The 22,332-nt window shown below is 47.6% G+C and overlaps 1 protein-coding gene across 10 annotated transcripts in view; it reads left to right on the top strand.

Moving 5' to 3' along the window:
- The window catches only part of LOC121711523 (adhesion G protein-coupled receptor L2-like), an 85,723-nt gene that overhangs the window by 50,945 nt on the left and 12,446 nt on the right, over positions 1 to 22,332 (top strand). For 6 of the 10 annotated variants that reach the window (XM_042095266.1, XM_042095202.1, XM_042095230.1 and 3 more), the window contains 11 exons: positions 3,744 to 4,022; positions 4,247 to 4,350; positions 4,726 to 4,911; positions 6,930 to 6,968; positions 9,807 to 9,990; positions 12,712 to 12,834; positions 13,256 to 13,461; positions 14,015 to 14,188; positions 15,690 to 15,899; positions 17,513 to 17,733; positions 18,832 to 18,898. In XM_042095266.1, coding sequence (XP_041951200.1) covers positions 3,744 to 4,022; positions 4,247 to 4,350; positions 4,726 to 4,911; positions 6,930 to 6,968; positions 9,807 to 9,990; positions 12,712 to 12,834; positions 13,256 to 13,461; positions 14,015 to 14,188; positions 15,690 to 15,899; positions 17,513 to 17,733; positions 18,832 to 18,898 — 1,793 coding nt within the window. The remainder of the gene's footprint in view (positions 1 to 3,743; positions 4,023 to 4,246; positions 4,351 to 4,725; positions 4,912 to 6,929; positions 6,969 to 9,806; positions 9,991 to 12,711; positions 12,835 to 13,255; positions 13,462 to 14,014; positions 14,189 to 15,689; positions 15,900 to 17,512; positions 17,734 to 18,831; positions 18,899 to 22,332) is intronic. The other 4 variants (XM_042095248.1, XM_042095221.1, XM_042095240.1 and 1 more) reach the window with 1 other exon arrangement.

Here is a 22,332-nt window from a genome sequence, read left to right as displayed (position 1 = left end):
AAATAATCCGGTAAATAGATTAAGTGGATATCAAGGACCTTGTGAAATTCTGACAACATGATTGCCTTGGGTCCGTCATAGAAATATAGAACAGTTCAGGAATAATTGAGGATGCATTTAAAATATTTTTTGCACTAATACATTATTTAGAATATATACTGTATTTGGCATTTAATATGTATATGTATATAGCAATGTATAAGCACCAACTATTTTCTTAATATAAATACATATTTGTGAATTTTGCTTATTTGGTAAGCAAGTAAAATCTAATATTTAGTTTTTCTCCCTCATATTCTGTTCTTTAGTTGAACAGATGGGTACCATATTTAATGGTTTAATGTTTTTTGGTCTTGTGGAAAGTTGCAACTTTTTTTTCACACTTGATGAAGTAGAAGTGAGAAATAAGAAATGCCACATGGGTAAATTTAGTTTTTTTTGACATTTAAAGTTCATTTTAAATCAAGGTACATTCTCATATCCTAGCATTAGTGTCTTATTAGCCATTTAACTGCTTCTGCCACAAAAACTACAGTTCTGTCGTCAGTGGTAATTCTAAATATTGAAGGTTCTTTCAACACTTACGCAACCTCTGCAATGGGACTTTTTTGTTATTTTTAAGGCTGGGAAATGCTTAAATCAACTTCTGTTAAGAGACTTGCTGCAGAAGGGGGACTGAGCCATTATTTGGTTGCTCCAGACTGAACACACACTCACACACAGGGACTGATCCCCTCATTATTGTGTTGTTCCATAGACAGGCTGCCTCTACACAAATTTAATAACCAGTGTTTGTACACATCTTAAAGAGGCCTTCTTTGGGGAATTAGAGCTCGACATAAACTGAACCTAAAGCTGTGGATGAGGGAGAAGTAGCTTAACATTTTTCATTTTTTCACTGCCAGATATTTGTGAACCCTAGAAAATATCCATGCTGAAGCAAGAAGCAGACTCAGGGTAACTCTGACCTGTTTCTCTAAGAGCAGAGCTGCCACCCTATGTGCCAAACACCGTGGCCTGCGCAAACGCGTGTGTGTGTGTGTGTGTGTGTGTGTGTGTGTGTTTGCGCGTGCGCATTCAATTTGCTCGCCCTGTCATCTTGAACCATGCAAAGCAGCCCTCCGTCCATGTTATTGGAGACGAACGGCTGATCCCTGGACAAATGGCTGGCCTGGCTGCTAATGGACTATATGTCCTTGCTTTCTGATATTTGGCTGCGGAAAGTGACTTTGTAGACTGTAGTGAAATGACAGCTAATTGAAGCTCCCCTCTCCTCAGGCGGCTGAGTGCGGGGAGAGACGGCAGGCCTGAGATTCCTCCTCTGCCAGCCGGTGAAATTGCTCGGCATAATCAAAAGAAAATTGTAGAGCCGAGGGTCTGAAGATGTCAAAAGAAATGTGAGGCGGGATAGGTCACTGACAAGCGGTTTACCTCTGTATTTATTTTGAAAGATTTCTCTCCCTCTTTTTTTTTTCTCTCTCTCTCTCTCTCTCTCTTTCTCTCACACACACTCTCATACTTGCTGTATTTTGCTATTTATTTATATCCAGACCTTAAAGCATGTCTCAGATGTCTGCTCCAAGGCGTTTAAGTGGATGGGGAGAAAGAGGGAAAAGGGGGGGGGGAGTAGAACGACGGTGAAGAGTGAGCAAGAAAAAAAATGACAAGAGGTCAGAACTGGTTTTTCAGTGGTGGTCTACAGTCTCATTTGGATAGGCTGACAGGGTCAGCTAGGTGAATGGCAGACCATTGAGTGATATTGCTTCTGAGCCGTCATCTCAATCTCAACCAGCAGAGAGCGGAGACTAAGAAGGGGTTGCATGTATAGCCGCGGTCAGTCAGCCTGATGGATACCGTGACAGCCCTTTTATGTGGTTTCCAATCCGGGGCGGTTGGAGATATTGGAGAGTCTTAAGAACAAAACAAATGCCCCATGGAGCAAAAGATGTTGGTGCTCATGGTGTGCTCCACTGAAGGTCGATAAATGGAGGAGCAGTTGAGAGAGCGAGGGAGTGATGGTGTGTACAAACACGGGAAGCGAATTAACAAATGAGTTAGTGAGTGAATGAATCAGTGCTGAGAAAGGTTAGGAAGGAATTAGTAATCGAGAGTGATTAAAGAAATTACTTCGTCAGCTAAGGTAATTCAAAAGCAAACACGCTAATGAAGAGGAATCATAAGATGCACTCTCTTGTCTCCGTGGTGGTAGACCAAGCAGGTGACGTGGAGCATAACGTCCCTGTTGGACAGCGTTGGGACCTGTCTTTTTGACTCTTGCCATGGCCGCTAGATTAACTCCAGACTCTGGTGTTATTGTTTACCCGCGCAGAGTTCCTCGCCGAGTCTTTAGGCAGAACTTGAGGCTGTAATGAACTGCATATTTCTCCGGAATGAAGAAACAAAACAAAGATGTTCCAGATTGCTGCACTGGACAGAGGCCCAGTGTGTGTGTGTATGTATGTGTGTGTTTGTGTGTGTGTGTGTGTGTGTGTGTGTGGTTGTGTGTGTGTTTGTGCGTGTGTGCATGTGCGCAGGCTTTGTCACCACTCACTCAAAGGGTAATGGAGAGCCATGCTTCATGATGGCCTGTCCGATATTCAGTACTGCTCTTTGCCAGGAGCGTCCAGTACCTCCCAGGGCTGCACTGCAGGGCTTTGGCAATACTTGCCTGCCTTATCTGGCTCAGCCGTGGAGTGGCCCTTGCTGTAATCAGTCAGACCAGAAACAGGCACTTTAAATTCTGAATTTCAAACCGGATTTCCATGCTTGGCATGGGTATATGCATAAATACACACACACACACACACACACACACACACACACACACACACACACACACACACACACACACACACACACACACACACACTCACACACTCACACACAAACACATACACACACACAGACAGACCGACAGAGCAAGAGACAGACTCACAAACATATGTGTTGCCTTCCATGCAAGCAAACCATGTCCAGATTCACATGCAATGACCTGCACTCACAGCCGCTTTACTCCCTCACACAAGCATTTAACGTGCATTGAAGGAAATTCTCCCTTCAAAGGCACGCGCCGGCTACAGCAGAAGCGCATTATCTCACCTGTGATGTATGGCTTTGGCCAGGGGCGCTGCGTTTTAGTTGCCTTGCGCCCGCTTTATCAAAGAGAGAGATGAAAGGTGGTGGTGGGGGTGGGAGAGGAAATAAAGTGCAAGCAGGCTTTGTCTTACAGTGTTGACATTTAATCAGGCCGGGTGTTGAGATTCTCTGCAGAGGGAACCACATCCAGGGTGCAGAGCTTCACCACTGGGTCTCCACCTATGAATAGCGGTCAGTGAATCAGTGAATAGCGCTGGGGTTAGGAAGGAGACCGTTGGCAATGGTGGGGGCATTTCCAGTGTTCTTTACATTTCTCCTGTGCTGTGGGAAAAGGTTTCTTGTCTGGTGGTTTTGTGCTTTTTTTCCTGAGCATGAAAACCTACTGTGAAAACATAAAAAAGGAGATTCCATGCAGGCATGATATGTCTTTGCTAAATAAAAGAGAAAATAAGCAATAAAGTGTGTTTCCCAGAAGAAACCTATCTGCAGGGCGAAGTCAGTCGTCATTTCTGAGTTTAAAGAGAACCGTGTTAATATTTAATGCTATACCTTCTGACAGTATAGAGAGAATCAGCCTATATGCAGTGTCTGATCCACAATATGAATCCACATTATTTGTGACTTATCATTCTTATCTCATCTCTCAGCCCCAACCGTCATTTATGATGTTACGCCGACTGCGCCTTTCAAAACCACCACGACCATCGGCCCTTCCTCCACAACGCTGCAGAGTCCGGTCAACAACACCATCATGCCTGACCGTGTGGAACCTCCGTCTGACCCCGAAGGCACCGCCAGCCCCACCGCCGTGGAACCTCCGCCCTCATCCAGGCGCTTCTGCGAGGGAACGGTGCGGAGAGGAATAGCTTGGCCGCAGACACACAGAGGCATAAATGTGGAGAGACCTTGCCCGAAGGGCACTAAAGGTATGTGTCTCTGTGTGTGTGTGTGTGTGTGTGTGTGTGTGTGTGTGTGTGTGTGTGTGTGTGTGAGAGAGAGAGAGAGATTGTGTGTGTTTGTTCTTTGTAAGAATGGCAGGATGAACATCTCCTAAGCTGGGTCATGCCTGCTCATGCAGGGGGCCATGTCTTGACCCCTGACACTTGACTGTTTTATGCATCTGTGTTCCTTCCTGTCTGTCATTGTGCAGGCATCGCCTCCTACCTCTGCTCGGCAACCACGGGGGCCTGGAACCCCAAGGGCCCGGATCTCAGTAACTGCACCTCCCACTGGGTCTCGCAGGTAGCTCAGAAGGTGAGCACCAGAAATGGCTTCCCACTATGTACTCACACAGGCACCAGGCATCTACTATTTCTGTCTTTTCCCAGCCTCATGAATTTTAATCCTCTCTCATTGTCTCGTGCCTTTTGGACCGACAGACGCGCCTACCTTGTGTTGTGTTTTTGTTTAGCTAGTCTCAGCTCATCCCCGAATGACAATCGTGGCCTGCCATCTGTGCTCACTGTAGTTACAGCCATGATACTTACTGTAAAATCCTGCTGTTCAGCACCTTGTTTTTCCGCTTATTTCCAGTCGTTTCTAGCACATGCCGACAATCGTTTTCAGATTAACTGCTTCTCAACTGTTACTTAAATTTGTTCCCGCATCCCCGCCGGCGGGTTCTCCCAGATCCGCAGCGGCGAAAATGCAGCCAACCTGGCCAACGACCTGGCACACCACACCCAGTGGCCGGTGTTCCCCGGCGATGTCAGCTCCTCGGTGCGTCTCATGGAGCAGCTGGTGGACATCCTGGACGCTCAGCTGCAGGAGCTACGGCCCAGCGAGAAGGACACAGCCGGACGCAGCTTCAACAAGGTAATGCGCAGTTCGCCTTCTGTCCGCACAAGTGCACCCCCCCCCCCATCCCTCCCACACCTGAAAATAAAAAAAAATTAAAATCTGACACATTCACTGCCCTCCATTGTATGAATGTTTTGATCTTCTCTTCCCTCTAAAATGACATTGTATTCAGACAGGGTGCCCCCCTATTATCTATCATCTATTATCTGGAGAGGCTCTCAGTGATAATGGAACAGCTGTTTGTGGGAAAATCTGTCTGTCACAGTGACACACGGGGCTATTAATAACTTTGCTTTAATCGTCCGGCTCTCTAGGTGCTCCGCTGGCACCCTTTCACGTCAAGTTATGCCCTTTGCAAATAAAATTATTGCAACGAATGTAGTTATTTAAAGGTATTCTCACCATGCTGTGTGATTAATTATTGCACAGTTGGTCATTTCTCTACCTACATAGGTGTAGTGTCCTCTGGCTGTGTGAGTCAGTGCTTGGCCAATTGATACTAACGATCTCACACCTTGAAGGAAGCAGAATAAATTGCTTTCTCTTGTCAATTAGAGCAGATGAAGTCTCCTGTAGGGCTTTTCTGTGACTATTCCTTCTATCAATGCTAACCTTAAGTGAATTTCCCTGCCAGGAAAACCTTATTGGATCTAATTGACAAGTAAAAATTAATTCAGATAATACCACAATAAGTTGGATCAGGCTTTTAAGCTGGTAGTTGGAAAGAATGCCAGGGAGGGTGGAAGGCTGCCATCAGAGGATGGATTTCCGCAGTAATTTTCTCCCAAAGCCCACCTCAAAATCCTGGGATCCTACACCTCCCTAAAATTGTCATGCCCCTTGTTTCTCAGGAATTTTTGCTGTCTTATCCCTCTTTGCCTCCAGGGAATTTCTCAATCTTTGCCCCCCTCCTCCCCCATTCTTTAGCCCCCCCTGTGGTCTCCTACTTCTCCCTGAACCCCCCCCCCCCCCCCCCTCCAAAAAAAAAAAAAAAAACCTACAGCATCCTTGTGTCTCTGGAATTCCACAGTCTCTCTGCCTGAGGTATCTGACATTCCAGCCTCTTATCCCCACCTGCCCCGCGCTGTTCCAGGATTAGCGCCCGCCCAGCCCCGAGGCCCTCCGACAATCTGTTCTGCCCCAGCGCTTCCGTAATTACAGGGTTAGCCCAGTCGCCTCACCTGGTGGTACAGATGTAAAAGCCGATGCTAATGGATAGAAGCCGCCTCTGAAAAAAGCCGGGGCCCCCATGGGAGAGTAATTGCCCAGCTCTGCGTTGCATACGTGAGGCCCGACTTGCACATCAGCGTCAGCAGTGCACACAGCCTTCGGCTTGGACAACACACACTTTATAGTATGTGCCGACCAACTGGAGACCGACACAGCGTGGGTCTATGCAAATTGCTGGTAAAAACGACACCTCACACAGCTTTATATGCGTGAGAAAGCTCTGCCACATGCAGTGTGCGTGTGAGTGTGTGTGTGTGTGTGTGTGCATGCGTACGTCTGTACACAAGTGCCCCAAGTCTGGCTTCAATAGAGGGCAGATGGAAGAATTATTTTGATAGAGCTGCAAGCCAGCGCCAGGCTAGAGAACACTGTATTTCCAGAGAGCACAATAATCCTGACCATCAAATACAAATGACCGTTTCCAAATGCTATCTATGAGTTAATGGATTTTTTGGGGGCTTGACGGTACAGTACTCCCATCTCCCATCCCCTCTCACTGCTATTCAGCATTCTTGCTGTTTTTATTATGTAAGATAGTTACATATTCAAAAGACATTTTTAATAGAAATGGGGGCAATGAGCTATCACTGTGATGATGAGCATTTTGTATTCACAGCCATTCTAACGCAAACTTGAACACTGAATTCCGCTGTCCTTGAAGTAGTTTCTTCTGTGCAGTGAAATGGCTATTTTGAGTGTCACTTCAAAGAGTCATTTAATCTGGAGGTCCTATACCTGTTAATGCTGTGTTTTCCTGTTGTTTTGATCTTTCCTTGTGTTCATGTATACATTAAAACAAAAAGCTTCAGAAAAGAGAAAGGACTTGCAGGGCATACATGAAGGTATAACTACAGTGCTTCTGCTGTTCCACTGCTTCCATAGTCCCCTGTCACCCACCCAGCAGCATGCAGGCTTTGTGATGCTCCTGTCTGCTTGTCTGTCAGTCCAACAGGCTGCCTGTCTTGTGGTCTTTGAGTCACTGTCCAGCCACCTGTCACTTGTGTTCATTGTTGTTGTTGTTTTTTGCTTTTTTTGGTTCCACGTTCTTTGTCCGTCCAGCTTGTCTTTCATTTCCTGTTCGATCCACTTCCTCCTTCTCCTCCTCTGTCGTTTTTTCTCGCCTCCCTCTCTCCTTCTCTCATTCCTTTTCTTTTCCTTTCCTCTCTCCGTCCATCTCCATCGCTGCACTTTGTGCATTCTATGAGTAACTGCCATCCCACGGCCGTAATTGCAGCTCCCCGTCAGCCAATAATGGTGATCAAAGTGGCACCGAGCTCCTTTTTTTTTCTTTTCTTTTTTTTCTTTGTGTTCCTGTTCCTCTGCTTGCTCACTCAGCCAATAGTTTCTGTGTGTTGATGGATGTATTCTCCTCACTCCCATGTATTTATGATATGAAATACTCCCTCTGTCTTGTGTTCCTCTCTCCTCTGCCTATGCGTTTCTCTGCTATAGTTTTGTTTTGTTCCCAGAGAGTCTGCCCTGTAGGAAGAGGCTGTGTTGGCACAAACACACACACAGCACAGAATCAGTTTTGCAACAGGCTCTCGGTTTCCCCTTCTCCCTCTCTCTCCCCATTGCGCTTCAGTTTGGAGAGACAGCAAGACATGCTCGACTGTCTCTTAACACTGTCACATACACCCGGTGCCCCTCTGCACTCCCCTTCTGCATCAGATGTCCATGGTGTACCAACACAACACAGCAGAGAGCAACGCTGTGCCAAGCCGAATCAGATCAGCCATCTGAAAAGGGACGCAACGTCACCGCGTGCAGAGGCCCTTTGTGTCTTCAGCACATTGCAACGCACGACCTCCACCCTGACAGGAATTAAACAGAACCCGATCAGAACACCGGTTTCCATACGTGCCGCAAATTAGAGACGTGAAATTCCCAGCGGTGCCGCTGCTGCAAGGGCCGGCCGAGGGGGCAGGCCAATTTGTGTCGGTCTCAGTGTAATGGTCTCGGCCCTGTAATCATGGGCGGCCCGGCTCTCCTCTCTCCGCTCTCTCTCCCCATCAGCATGCCTTCAGGAGAGGCACGTCTGAGAGCCCTCCTGCACGCCCGCAAGGTCAGGGCCCTCCAGACGAAGCGAGGGCCCCAGCCAGCCTCAGCACCCCCCACCCCCCACCCCCCGCCGGCTACCCTCCACCCACCCCCCCTGCGCTTCAGCTATTAAAATAGCCAGGTTAATCAGCGTCTCGGAATAAAGCCCAGCGCTGATACAAAGCAGCGGATAATGAATGCGGCACCTAGTTAACGCTCCGTTTCATCTGCGCGGCTGGCATGTTGCCTATCGGTCAGATTCACAAGCGGGGCTAGTTAATAGAGCCTATTGCAGTGGGCTAGTCGCAGTCTTGTTAATGAGCAATCAGGGCTCAGGTTTTATGAACACTTCTATTAAAGAGACACTGCGTAGCCGTGCACATGGGTTAATTAATATGCGCGAGCAACAATTCCCTCCGCCTGTTCGAGCCTTGCTACTGTCAGTCCCATTTGCCAGGGTTATAAACAGTTAATAGATGTTGCTGGAAACCGATTGCTCTAGTAGTTAAACGTTGTTCTAGTCATGGAACAGTCCATGAATGGTTAGACTGGTGAATCAAGGATCAGCGCTATGCAGCTAGAGCAGCAGGCTACGTTTCAGCTGCCGCTGGGCCCCCTGCTCAGTGGAGCCCTTGTTCAGTGAAATATGAGCCAGTTAATAGCTCGCACATTTTCCCAGTAATAAGCATTTATTAACACTTCATCAACACTTTATATGGCTCGTAAGTTCTCCTGGAAACCCTAGCTGTTTTTTTTCTCTCATTCTCTCCAACATACCAGACGCTGTGGCAGAACTACAACCTGTAACATCATGTTGTACCGAGGTCAGGGTTGGCCGTGTCAGAATAATTGTCAAGACACGTCTAATGAAATTTCACAAGGACCGGGCAAGGTGTAGAATAACCCAGCGGATTGTTTGATACACTTAGCTCTTGGCTAAACACAGGAAATGAAAGGATTGTGATTGGAAACAAACGTATTTCAGTTTTATATAGACCACCGCTCTAAGGCCAACAGATTGCCCTGCCTGATAAGGTTTCCCCTGTCAGGAAAGAGAGGCAGTTTCAGGTCATTACGGTCAGATCCTGTTATGGAATGTAATCATTGTTAGCAGAGATAATTGTTCTCTGGAAAAGACGTCCCTATGTTGGACCAGCGAGAGTGGGGGAAAAAGGGAGCGGAATCGTAGAAGAATGCTTCATTTATTTGGAAAGTGCCCCTCGTATTTTCCCTCTGGAATTTGGAATAACAAGCCTCTGATGGTTTAATGGTAACACAGGCACACAGGCACACACATGCGCATGCAGTCCTACATACACACACACACACACACACACACACACACACACACACACACACACACACACACGCATGCACACACAAATTACCAACATCTTTAAACAATATTTTTTACCTGCATTTGCCTGACTCTGCAGAGACATGTGTTTTCTGTCTGTCATTGACATTATTTATTATTTATTTTATTATTTTGTTTCTCTGTGCATGTCAGGAACCCCATTTGCTTTCCTTGCCTTTGTGCCTTTGGTGAAGTTTGATTGTATGGGTATAGAGGGGAAAAAAAAAAAAATATATATATATATATCAAAAGGCTGACATTTCTCTTGTTTCCACGGATACAGGCCATTGTAGATACGGTTGACAACCTCCTGCGGCCGGAAGCCCTGAAATCCTGGGAGGACATGAATTCGACAGAGCAAACGCACACCGCCACCATGCTACTCGATACCCTGGAGGAAGGAGCCTTTGTCCTTGCAGACAACCTGATGGAGCCCGCTGTTGTCAAAGTCCCCGCTGAGAACATAAGTGAGTCATTCTGTTCACCAATCAGGACATTATGACATGTCTCCTCCCCCTCTGACTGCCCAACACACACACACACACACACACACACATACACACACACATACTTCACCTGTCAGGCTTTGTTGGCTAATGATCAGCCTCCTCCACTGATCATGGTTAATTAAAAAGGAAAACTGACAGGTATTTAACTGACCTGATTTGTGGAAAGGCAGGGCGGTTAGCACACTCTTTCCCTGGGTGAAGGTGCACTCTGCCAGCTGAAGTCTCAAGGCCTCTGGAGAATCTGCATAAGTTGTAAAGAATGAGCGAGACAGAGAGCAGGGGAGGCCAGAGTGGTGTTAAAGTAGAGGGGATTTGGCTCTGAAACCACAAGTGTGTGGCTTTTAGTTTCTTGCTGTACACCAGGAAACCAATACTGGCTTTTGAGCAGGGAGTATATTAGTAATGTGATCCCATTCATATAAGTCAGCTTTGTGCAGTCAACTGTCATTTCCCTACACTCTCTCCTGTGTTGCCATGGTAATCACATCCCGGTGACTTTCCAGTCCCTTGACTTTGGCCTGTGTTCTGTTTTGAATTTTTCCTTCTTTATTTTTTGCGGGGGGGGGGGGGGTGTAACAGGCAGAGCGGCGACACAGTCTCTGAATACGTTTTCCAGATTTGATTTTAAATTACAAGATTTGAAAATGTCCTCGGCCCCCTTAAATACGCTGCCAGGGTCCCCCAGACTGGCCTGCCGTGTTATTATCAGCACTTAACCTCGGCAGTCCCGCGGGTAGCTGCATACTCTCTCTGCAAAGCACAACCATATGCTTCTTACATAGGCCATTTGATGTAAGTCTAGTGAAACCCTCCTGTAGCAGATAATATCACACACAGCCAGGATATTTGACTTAAAAGGAGAAAAGCTGAACTGACTGCCCCGTTATTTATTTATTTAACCTCCCTTTAATCACAAGGTCACTTGATAATGAAAAAAAAAATCCTTTTCAGCAAATAAGGGCAGTCAGGAAAGTAGCAGTGCAGTGTTTACACAGTGTATCATGCGTGGCAGGTTATTCATAGTCCGTTTCTTTAGTCTTTGTGGAATTTATTCATAAGACACTGCAGTTCTTCTCCTCAATGCTTTGTACAGTGATTCTTAATGAAGAAGCAGTTTTGGCCTATCCAAGTGGTACATTCTCCCTCTCCCTCTCTTTCTTCTTCACTCTCTCTCTCTTGTTTCACTTATGAGTGCTACTGTTTCTTTTCACCCTCTTTCTTTCTCTACATCTCTCTCTCTCTCTCTTGCTCTCTCTCTCTCTCTCTCTCTCTCTCTTGCTGCTTCTCATACACTCCCTGTCTGTGCGGAGGCATAAGCAGGGCTAACTATATGGTCTCGCACCAGCTGGCTTTAAGGCTTAAGGCTGCGAGACAGATTGTGCCCTGGAGCACGGCACAGGAGCGGGGCGAACACTTAAAAAAATAGGAGAAGAAGAAAAGATCTCTGCATGCAAATTAACATAGTTTCACTCGTCGCAGACCAGTACCTCAAAGCAGTCTCACTGGACTGGGAGTAGAGAGGGAAGAGAGAGGCCGTCGGAGATAGAGAGAGGTGGAGGAAGGAAGAAAGCCTGAGAGAGAGAAAGCGTAAATGTGAGACTGGAGGAAGAGAGAAAGGTGTGCTTCGGTCCAATCCTGGTCCGTGCCGTGAGAAGTCTGAGAGAGGGAGAGCGTGGAGAGATGGGGGGATTTGGGTGGAGGTTGTGGGGGGCAGGGGGTTTAGGGAGCACCGAGTGGGCTGGCGTGTGTGTCCCCCTGACCCTCCCGGTAATTTCACACATCAAAGGCGGCAGGGCCGGTGAGGTAGCGGGCAGTGGTGGCGGCGGCGGTGCTCGTGGAGAGGGCAGCAGGCGGCCGGGCGGGGCAGTAACCGGGCTGCTCAGCTTTCAGTCTGCCCAGGCCAGATCAGCCCTAGCCAGTGCCCCTGACTTATCTGAGCCGCACAAGGGGACGAGCCCAGTAAAAAGCCCAGTGATATTTTTGATCCCAGAAATATTTGACATTCATGCTGTGCCAGGTTCTGTATGTATTTGTGTGTGTGTGTGTGTGTGTATGTATGTGTGTGTGTGTGTGTGTGTGTGTGTGTGTGCGTATTCTCCACTGTCGGCTCCTCTCTTGAAAGCAGGAAGCTGTGCTGTTTGAGCATACACACACACACACACACACACACACACACACACAGGGCTGAATAAAAAGTGAGTCCAGATTAGGTAGTGTGGCTGTAACTCCTCATTAGGAGTCCACACCAGATAAACTGTAACAGCGCTGATACATGTTCAAAAGGGGAAAAAAAGAAATGTTGCTGCACGGCCGCTGAAATACTGAGGCGGTTTAAACCAGACCATCCGCAGCATTGTGAGCCGTGCCGGGTAGGGATTTGTGCATGCATTCAAAGTCCAAGCGCTCTCCATTATACATGCTGCAGTTCAGTAACTGCATTGTTCTGTGGTTGGAAATGAATGCTGTCGCCGAAGCCCTTTGGAGGTATATTTGCGCAGCTTGGCCACACTATTGGACTTTGAAAATGTCATCTCATATCTCTCGCCTAACCAGTGTGGCGAGGCTGCCATTTGGGGCCTTCACTAATATCCACCTCTCTTATTTTCTCTCCTCCTCTCTCCTCCTCTCTCCTCTCCTCTTCTATTCTTCTCAACTCCTCGCCCTCCTCTGGTCCCACAGTGCTGGATGTATATGTGCTGAGTACAGATGGCCAGGTGCAGGACTTCCGTTTCCCCCAGACCAGTAAAGGGGGTGCCACCATTCAGCTGAGCGCCAACACCGTCAAGCTCAACAGCAAAAACGGTGAGTACATCAGCAGTGGATGGACACTAGACGTGAACCAAGGCACCCGTACATCAGCGGTGGATGGACACTAGACGTGAACCAAGGCACCCGTACATCAGCGGTGGATGGCTTGATATGAATACCTGTCAGGCATCTCCTCACTGAGTCACTGGGGTGACACGTTCTGCATGTTTAAACTTGATGACAGTAGGGTCACACCAGACAGGAAATAATAGGTGTTTGTCTGGTGTCCATCGTCAATGTCTCTCAAGTCATTACACATTCCATATATACAGTACACATTCTTTGTGGTATTCTGTGGTATGGTCTCCAATGCTATTATGCCACACCTAGAGGTGTTGTCTACAATGTGTGTGCTTTTTTAGCACAAAGAATAGGACATCTAAGTAATGCTCTGGCTTCTCTATTGTTCGCACAGGAATCGCCAAACTGGTTTTTGTCCTTTATAAGCACCTGGGCCACTTCCTCACCGTGGAGAACGCCACCATGAAGCTGGGCGGGGAGCAATGGGGACACAACCTCACGCTGGTGGTCAACTCCCACATCCTGTCCGCCTCCATCAATAAGGAGTCCAGCCGCGTGTTCGTGACTGACCCCATCATCTTCACCCTGGAGCACCTCGACGTGAGTCCGGAGTGGAACGGCAATGAGAAAATGATAGAAAGACAGAAGAGTGTGTGTGTGTGTGTGTGTGTGTGTGTGTGTGTGTGTGTGTGTGTGTGTGTGTGTGAATGTGTGTGTGTGTGTGTGTGTGTGTGTGAGTGAGAGAGAGGGAGAGAGAGAGAAAGAGAAAAGAAGAGAGAGTCTGTGTTAGAGAGAGAGAGGTATGAAAGAGGACAATTTTCCACTGTTAATTCCCAAGGCTGGGTGTTAAAAAGTGCTAGATGTCGGAGCGCGTGGCCTGTTTACCCGTGCTGTTGGAGCCCTCTGAGTTAAAAAGAGCCACCCAAGGTTGCCTCAGTGGAGTTCCTGTGGTCCTGTGTGTACCCAGCTGAATGAAAGCCCGAGTTCAGTGTGTACCCAAAACCAAAGCTCTTCATCTCACGCTGGGCACCCATTTGATAGGCCGCGACTGCCAATCAGTGTAATCCCCAGAATCCGCCGAAATGGAATTTTTTTTTTCTCGCCTTCGCTCTCTCACTTGTGCCTCTGGTTATTTTCATGCTTTCGTTTTCAGACCGAGCATTATTTTAACCCCAACTGCTCGTTCTGGAACTACTCGGAGAGGAGCATGATGGGCTACTGGTCCACTCAGGGCTGCAAGCTGCTGGACACCAACAAGACGCACACCACCTGCTCGTGCAGTCACCTGACCAACTTCGCCATCCTCATGGCACACCGTGGGCACGTGGTGAGTGGCCAGCCTGAGCAAACAAAGATAAGGACACAGACACACACATGCATACGGAAACACACAGAGATATGGGCACGGGCACACACACGCACACACACACACACACACACACACATTTATACAGAAACACACACAGAGGTACAGGTACACACACACATTTATGCAGAAACATACACAGAGGTACAGGCGCGCGCGCACACACACACACACACAGAAAGAGAGAGAGAGAGAGAGAGAGAGAGAGAGAGAGAGAGAGAGAGAAAGGCACACACACAGACACACACACACACACACCGACTGGTGTACACACACCATTTCATTACACACAGGCTGGTGTTCCTAAATGCATGGGCACATTCTAGCAAAGGAAGCCATCATCTGCAGCCAGTGATTAAAATGTCAGTGAGAGGTGGGTTTGTTTTGAGGGAAAAGGGGAGTGCATGCGTGTGGCATGTGGTGTTTCTGGTGATGGTGGGGTGGGAGGGCTGCAAGCTGTGGGTTAACCCAGCTCTCGAGGAGGCCGAAGGATGTTGTTGTTGTTGTTGTTACCACTTGAAGGGCCCTGCAGCAATTGCACCAACTTCAGCCCAGAAGATGCCGGGTGGAGATAGGGCAAGTTTTGGCCATTGGCGGGGGAAAAATAAATTGCGTCCTACCTATGGTCCATGACTAATGGCCCGGGGCACACATGTCTCCCCTCCACAGCCTGTGTGGAATGTGCGTTATTAGCTCCAATTTGCATGCCGACTCCACGCAAGGTGGGGAGGACACATTTCCGAGTGCAATTCAATTACCATCCAATTACATGATGAATATCATGTGCGGCCAGCAGTTACACCATAATCAATGTGGAAGCAGGAGTTTGTGGGAAACGTAATTACAAACCCGAACCTCATGACCCTCAAACCCTATCCACTAACCCCCTCCTCCCTTCTTCCTCCTCCCCTACATTTACCACCACCTCCAGCTCACCTCCTGAAAAGCAGCTTCCTGATAGGCCAAACCCTAGCGCTGACCCCAGTGGTCACTAGCTAACTGAATGAAAAGTTCACAATAGCGTAACCCTCTGAGTGTCTCTAAGAGCTCCGTTGCATGTGGCTGCTGGGCAGTTGGAAATGTCAGGGAAGATCTTTTGCATTACCAGCAGTGGGGTCCTTGAGTGCTCCTCGCTAAAAGCCCTCACGTTTCCGCTGTAGCCCCTCGCCGTTGCGCGTAAGCCCCTGTGAGTGCCCCTGTGCCTGTGCCCCTGTGCCTGTGCCCCTGTGTGTGCCCCGTGCCTGTGCCCCCGTGAGTGCCCCTGTGAGTGCCCCTGTGAGTGCCCCTGTGAGTGCCCCTGTGAGTGCCCCTGTGAGTGCCCCTGTGCCTGTGCCCCTGTGTGTGCCCCGTGCCTGTGCCCCCGTGAGTGCCCCTGTGTGTGCCCCCGTGCCCCTGTGCCTGTGCTTTCTGTTTTTCTTTTCTTCTTGTCTTTTTTTCATCTTTTCCTCTTCTCTCCTCCCAGCGCGAGGGAAGTGTCCATGAACTCCTGCTGACGGTCATCACGCGGATGGGCATCGCCGTGTCGCTGGTCTGCCTGGCCATTAGCATCTTCACCTTCTGCTTCTTCCGTGGCCTGCAGAGCGACCGCAACACCATCCACAAGAACCTGTGCATCAACCTCTTCATCGCCGAGCTGCTCTTCCTCGTGGGGATCAACATGACCGAGCCCAAGGTGAGAGACCTTCCCAGGCTTTCTGCACAGGTCATCCGTACAGCTGCCCTGAAACACTAAAGGGTTGATTGGCCAGAACCAGGAGCAAACCAGTGAAAAAAAACAGTCTAAAAATGCACAGAGAATGCAATGATAAAATGAAACATCAATATTATATATTTACAGATATAGGTAACACTATAAGGTAAGGGTACATGAATTATCATGAATTCATGCATTAATTAATTCATGATTTATGTATTACTTAATTCCTTAATATCTCATGAATCATCAGAAATTTACAAGAGTTCATATTATGTCATTTGTGACCTCATACATGAACAACACATAAACTAAAGCATTAAGTATGGTGGGCACATCAATATGATTTATGATTTTTTAAGAATGATCATGATGATTTCTTTTTCTGCCAAAAATGTGGTCATCGCTGCTCAAATTCTGATTTAAGCACAACTTGTGCAGTTCTCTGAACACATGCCATTGTTAACACTTTAGTTGAGGGGCCACAAACATGATGAACTCATGAGCAATTAACCTTACATTCATGTAATCATGATGATCATGCTTAATAAATCATAAATCATAATGATGTACCCATCGTACCTAATGTTTTAGTTGATGTGTTGTTTATGCATGAGGTCATGAATGAGAGACTATGAACTCATGTCAATTCCCGATGATTCATAAGATATAAAGGAATGAAGTAATGCATAAGTCATGAATTCATGATAATTCATGTACCCTTACCGTAAAGTGTTACCATTAATATAATAAAATAACTTGGTGTCTGTTTGTGGATTGGAATCACATTTACATTTCTGTAGTAAATTAGTTGATTTAGTGAAAAGGCTGGCACCTGCAGTCTCACAATAAGCTGGCAGTAGCAGCCAATGTTAAGATAACAAATATTGCTTTATTATTTTTTTTGTCTCTCAAATGCTGCAGAGCAAATAACTAAAAACTAATCAAGCAAAGGTATAACAGTTTTAAATTCTGTATGAAAGGTTGCATTTGCATAATATATTTGGTAGTTAAAGCTCTTGATATTCAGAGAGCGAAGAGACAGATTTTGAGAGAGAAGGAGAGGGAGAGAGAGAACAGCAGTGAGTGTAACATGGATGTATAATCTCTAAATTATACCACAAGGGTTTGTGCGTATGTTTGTATTGGTCACAAGATTTTAATTGACTTATTGAAGTAATTAATTGGTTCGAACACTGAGAGCATACCCGGGGGCTTTCTTGGACAACTGCGCTGCACTTGTGTTGATGAAGACTGCAGCGGGCAGATTCATTGATTCGCAGAACAATGCACATTCCCAAAGAGAAGCTCGCTGCAGTGCATTGTATTGTGACCATTCTCCCGTATAATGATGCTGTGTTTGGCATGGATTGTACACCACTGGATGTTGTGAACAGCATAGACCTTGATCTGGAAAAAAAGCACTCACAGTCTTTTGTTCTCTTATTTTTCCTCTCACTTCCCCTCCCCCACCATCACACTGTCTCTCTCTCTCTTTCTCTCCCTCTCTCTCTCTCTCTCTCTCTCTCTCTCTCTCTCTCTCTCTCTCTCTCTCTCTCTGTCCTTGTCTTAATCTCGATGTTCCTCTGTAGATTGTGTGCTCCGTAATCGCTGGAGTTCTTCACTTCTTCTTCCTGGCGGCATTTGCCTGGATGTGTCTGGAGGGTGTTCAGCTGTACCTCATGCTGGTCGAGGTGTTTGAGAGCGAGTACTCCCGCAGGAAATACTACTATGTCTCCGGCTACCTCTTCCCCGCCATCGTGGTCGGGATCTCGGCAGCCATCGACTACAGGAGCTATGGCACCAAGCGGGCGTAAGTGACCCTCACCATTTTTTTTTGGTCTCTTTCCTGTGTTCTCTTTCTTAGATTATCATTACAGCTAGCTGCCATGGAGCTTGCTTGTCTGTCAGAAGCCCCCCAAAACAAATGCGCCCTAATGAGAGCAACATCACAGAGCAGACCCCCCCCCCCCCCCCCTTCCCCACAACTCAAACCCACCCACAGCTGCCTTCTGGCAAATTTACACTCCGTCACGGTGCGGGGAGGAATGAGAAAGCTCAGAGCAAATGGCTGTATTTAATTTAACAGTCTGACTTGATGATTTGCACTGCATGGGATTGAGGCCAGTGGTTTCAGCTTGTTGCTTCAACCCCCACAACCAAGGGGGGAGGCCTTGGTCCAGGCTTTCCACCATGACATGGTCCCCCTTGCCGCTCTTGAGCTAGCACACATTATTCTTCCCAAACAAGTCCTTGATACATTTCTATTTGCATGTAATGAATCCAATTTAAGTCTAGTCGGCGTGGATATCCAGGTGTTTCAGTGTCATCAACCATTTATTACAGCCGTGTAGTTTCGGAGGCACAGTTTGATAAGCAGCTTGCCATGTTGAGACTAATATTAGCAGAGCTCGGCCTGAAGTGTGTGATGACTTGTTCATTTGAGCACATGTCTTGACAGTAGCACTCACCCACTGCTGAAGCAGCATCAGGCCTTTTAAAGTGCTCTCTCGCACCAGTTCCCTAGCAGCTCCTGAAAATGTCACGCGTCAGTTGCGTTCACACCAAAAGATACACACAGCGCACATAGCACGTTGCACGTTGCAATCGTGGTGTGATTGAAGTGCTATTTATCAGCTTCCCGTTGCCCCGCAAGGCTTGTTTCTTTGTCCACTCTTATTAAAGAGGGCACAGTGGGCCATTGTGCTGTATGGTAGCTGCCCCCACACCAGCAAATCACTTGCGGCAGGCCTAGCCCTAAATGACGGCCGTAGTGGAGGGAGAGCGTCTGGTGTTAGGGATCGCGTGTGGTGTTAGGGAGAGCGTGTGGTGTTAGGGAGAGCGTGTGGTGTTAGGGAGAGCGTGTGGTGTTAGGGATCGCGTCTGACTGCTGCCTCTGCTCGTGTTTCAGCTGCTGGCTGAGAGTGGATAACCACTTCATCTGGAGCTTCATCGGACCAGTAGCATTTATCATTATGGTGAGTCATGCCTTTTTTGGAAAAAGTGTGTTCTTGTCTGTATCTGTGTGTGTGTGTGTGTGTGTGTGTGTGTGTGTGTGTGTGTGTGTGCGTGTGTCCACCCTTATATGTACCCATATTTCTGTGCATGTCTGTGTTAATGTATGTGGTTTCAAATGTATTTGAAGGGGCCAGGAGTGGGAGGAGGTTGTATTGAGGCCATGTCTACACTATTCAGGATTCATTTCAATCCGAAACACTTTTGTTATGTTTGTGCCTCGTATCTATGCTACTACTTCGGTGTTGTCGAGCTCCTGGAACGGAGCGATTTGAAAACCCTGTCGGCCTCATTTTCATTTGAAAACTCCGGCTTTGCATTTAAATGTGGGAAATTCGCAAACATGAAAATGATGACGTAGAAATCTTTCTTCCCTTCCTGATTGGATCTCATCAGTCTGATCTTTTTTCCCCTGAATTCCTTGTATATAATATACAATGTGATAAAGGTCATGCGCTCAAAGAAGCCTCAAAGTGAGTCGTATCACCTTCAACTATCCATGACTCACTTTGACTTCCACTACTAGCCTGCCAGCATGGGATGTACGCCTTCCTGTCTTTGGTAGCATCTGTAGTGCAGTTCAATTCTTAATAAAGTCATTAGATTCAATTTAATCAAATTAAATTCATGAATAGTCATGTGATTTGTGCGAATGGTCATGTGATCCACATTTCAGGGGTCCAGTGTGGACAAAATACCATTTTGGCTCCGGAATTGCAAACGTGCGTCTGGACTGAGATTGTATTCGTTTTTAAATGTCATTTTGCAATGAAAATAGAATAGTGTGGAAGTAGCCTGAGTCTTCTACAATGACTTGATCAGTTGTTAAGGAGTGTAGCCTGCTGCTTGGACATGAGAGGGTTGGGGGAGGGGGGGGCAGCAGGGGGAGAGGAGTGGGGTGGGGTGGAGTGGTGGCAGCCGGAGTGTGTCTCTGTCAGGCATTCAGGTATGAAATGCTCCCGGCCAGGCAGAAGAGGCAGCAAGGCCATCAGGGCTGAGCGTGGAGTGTGCCGACTGTGGCTGCCTCTCCAGGGGGACCAGAGGAGGAGGAGGAGGAGGAGGAGGAGGAGGGGGATGAGGGGGAGGTCGGAGCAGGCAGAAGAGAAAGAGAGAGAGACGGGGGGATGGAGGGTGGAGAAAAAGAGAGAGTCTCAGGCATGAAGGTCATCCTTTCAGCTGGGGTAGGAGAAAGAAGAAGAGGGAGAAGAAGACGAGGAGGAGAAATGGATGAGTGCTGGTGTAATGAGTGGGCGGTATCGACGGGCATTACCGCATCCTGAAGCCTGAAGCCATTCACCAGCGGTCTGGCCCACGCCGCCGGCCGTGTCCAATCCCATTAGGCCGCCGCCAGCGTGAAGCGTCCACGCTCTCGCTGCACTTCATTCCCTCCACGACGACAAAGTGCAGACGCACACGCACTCACTTAGGTACACTCCCTTATGTGTCAGGCCCTATATACTTCTGTGGTGACACCTTTGTAAACTCAGATTACAAACTCACACACACCCAAGTCAATATGCATAAGCCCCTGGTCCAAGTCCCTGAGTAAGGTGTTGGTGTGCAGTGTGTGTGTTTTTCACGAGGCACTATTTCTGGAAGGTGAGGCATATGTCTGAGTGAGCAGGGGGTTGGGTGATGGGGGTGGTGCTGATGGTTGGCTTGATTTGGGTGTGTGTGTGGACGGGGTCCACTTGAGGCCCCACTGGACAGGCACGGAGCAAGGGCATGGTGAGTTCGCCGGACTCTCTGCTGTGGTGCCTGGCTGCCCGTGCGCCCGCCTGTCTCATCAGATCTGTGTCATCACTCCAGGCTGCGTTAAATGCATTTCCAGCCACTCGACTCATGCAGACGTAAATCGGCCCTGGTGGCTAGGAGACAAAACTCAACAGGGTTGTAATCTGTGATCTAAAAGCTCTTGCTCTCTCTCTCTCTCTCTCTCTCTCTCTCTCCCACTCACTTTGGCGCGCACATTCTCTGTCTCTCTCTTTTTTTCTCCTCCTCCTTCTCCCTCTCTCCCCCATCTCTCAGCTCTCTTCAAGCCTTTCTTTTGTTCTCTCCCCAGTCTCCTATCTCTGAACATCTCTTTTTTCCTGTGTCTCTTTCTGTCTTTCTCTGTCTCTTTTTCTCTCTGTCTGTCTACCCCCCCCCCCTCCCCCCGGGTTCTACATAGTGCCTCTGTTGCCGTAAAGTTGTGCTGAATACACAGTGAACTGTAAAGGGAACTGCAATAAAAAGTTATGCTATGTTTTTCACAGCTGCTTATTTCCTTATAGTGTAATGTAGTGGGCAAGCAGACAGCATAGTAAGGTTTTTATGATCAACCCTCTTTAAGAAGAAGAAAAAAAAACCCTGAGCTTAAATGGCCAGAACAATTCTAGTTAGTACTAAGTGAATTGATCCTAATCATTGGGCACTAGGTCCATGATTGATTTTGTGGTATCCAGATTTATTGACCTCGAGCTCACGTCCTGTTTAGTGTTGTAGAAATGTTAAAGAGCTGAGAGGGTTGTTTGACCTACTAGATCAAGCAGCGCTGCTTTTTCTAACTTTAGCCACATCGGTATTATTTCTGATGACCCCAGTGAGTCGCTGGTCTCTCGTCTGGAAGTATCCTCTATTAATATGTATTTGTTGTTTTAGCTATTGTCTTTTGGCTGCACTTTGAATGAGATGGAAGGAAGATTATGGCGAAAGCCTTGTAATAACATTTAATTCAGGATATTGATTTTTTTTTTCTATTGTATTTATTTAGGGGCCTTCTTAGGGGTGGGGTGGGGGGTAGATGGTTGAGTGCCAAGTTGAAGTAAATCCCCCCCCCCCACACACACACACACACCTCCAGGGAAGTGGAACGACCTCCCAGTGCTTCCAGACAGACTTCAGAATTCATGGAAACATTTTTTCGGCGCAGTTTAAATATGTTGCTGTCTTGCTTGGCTCCATACGGCCTCCCTCCCCTGTTCTCACTGCCCTTTTTCCTCAATTCTTTTTGCCCCCGCCCCCTCTCTCTCTAGTGCACTCATTTTGTATGTTTTCTCCTTTCCCCCCTTTTCTTTTTTACCATACCTCCCTCTTCCACCTCTCTTTCTTTCTCTCCCTACCTCCCCCTGTCATCCTTGCCTTCCATTGCACACTTCTTTTTATTATTCTCATGCTCTCTCTCTCAGTCAGTGTGTATGGGTCTCTGTGTGTGTGTGTGTGTGTGTATGTGTGTGTATGTGTGTATGTGTGTGTGTGTGTGTGTGTGTGTGTGTGTGTGTGTGTGTGTGTGTGTGCCCCTACCCTCTCTCCCCACAATGTTCTGGCAGTCTCCTGCAGCTCTCTCCTCTATCTCGTTTTTATACTTCCGGAGCTGCTTTGTCTCGGTTTGCGTTGGTGGGGCTCCGGCACGGCTGCC

Source organism: Alosa sapidissima, chromosome 1, assembly GCF_018492685.1.
Source record: "Alosa sapidissima isolate fAloSap1 chromosome 1, fAloSap1.pri, whole genome shotgun sequence".
Classification (NCBI taxonomy): Eukaryota; Metazoa; Chordata; class Actinopteri; order Clupeiformes; family Clupeidae; genus Alosa; species Alosa sapidissima.
The sequence above is the reverse complement of the archived record's forward strand: the minus strand, read 5'-3'. Positions and strand labels throughout refer to the sequence as shown.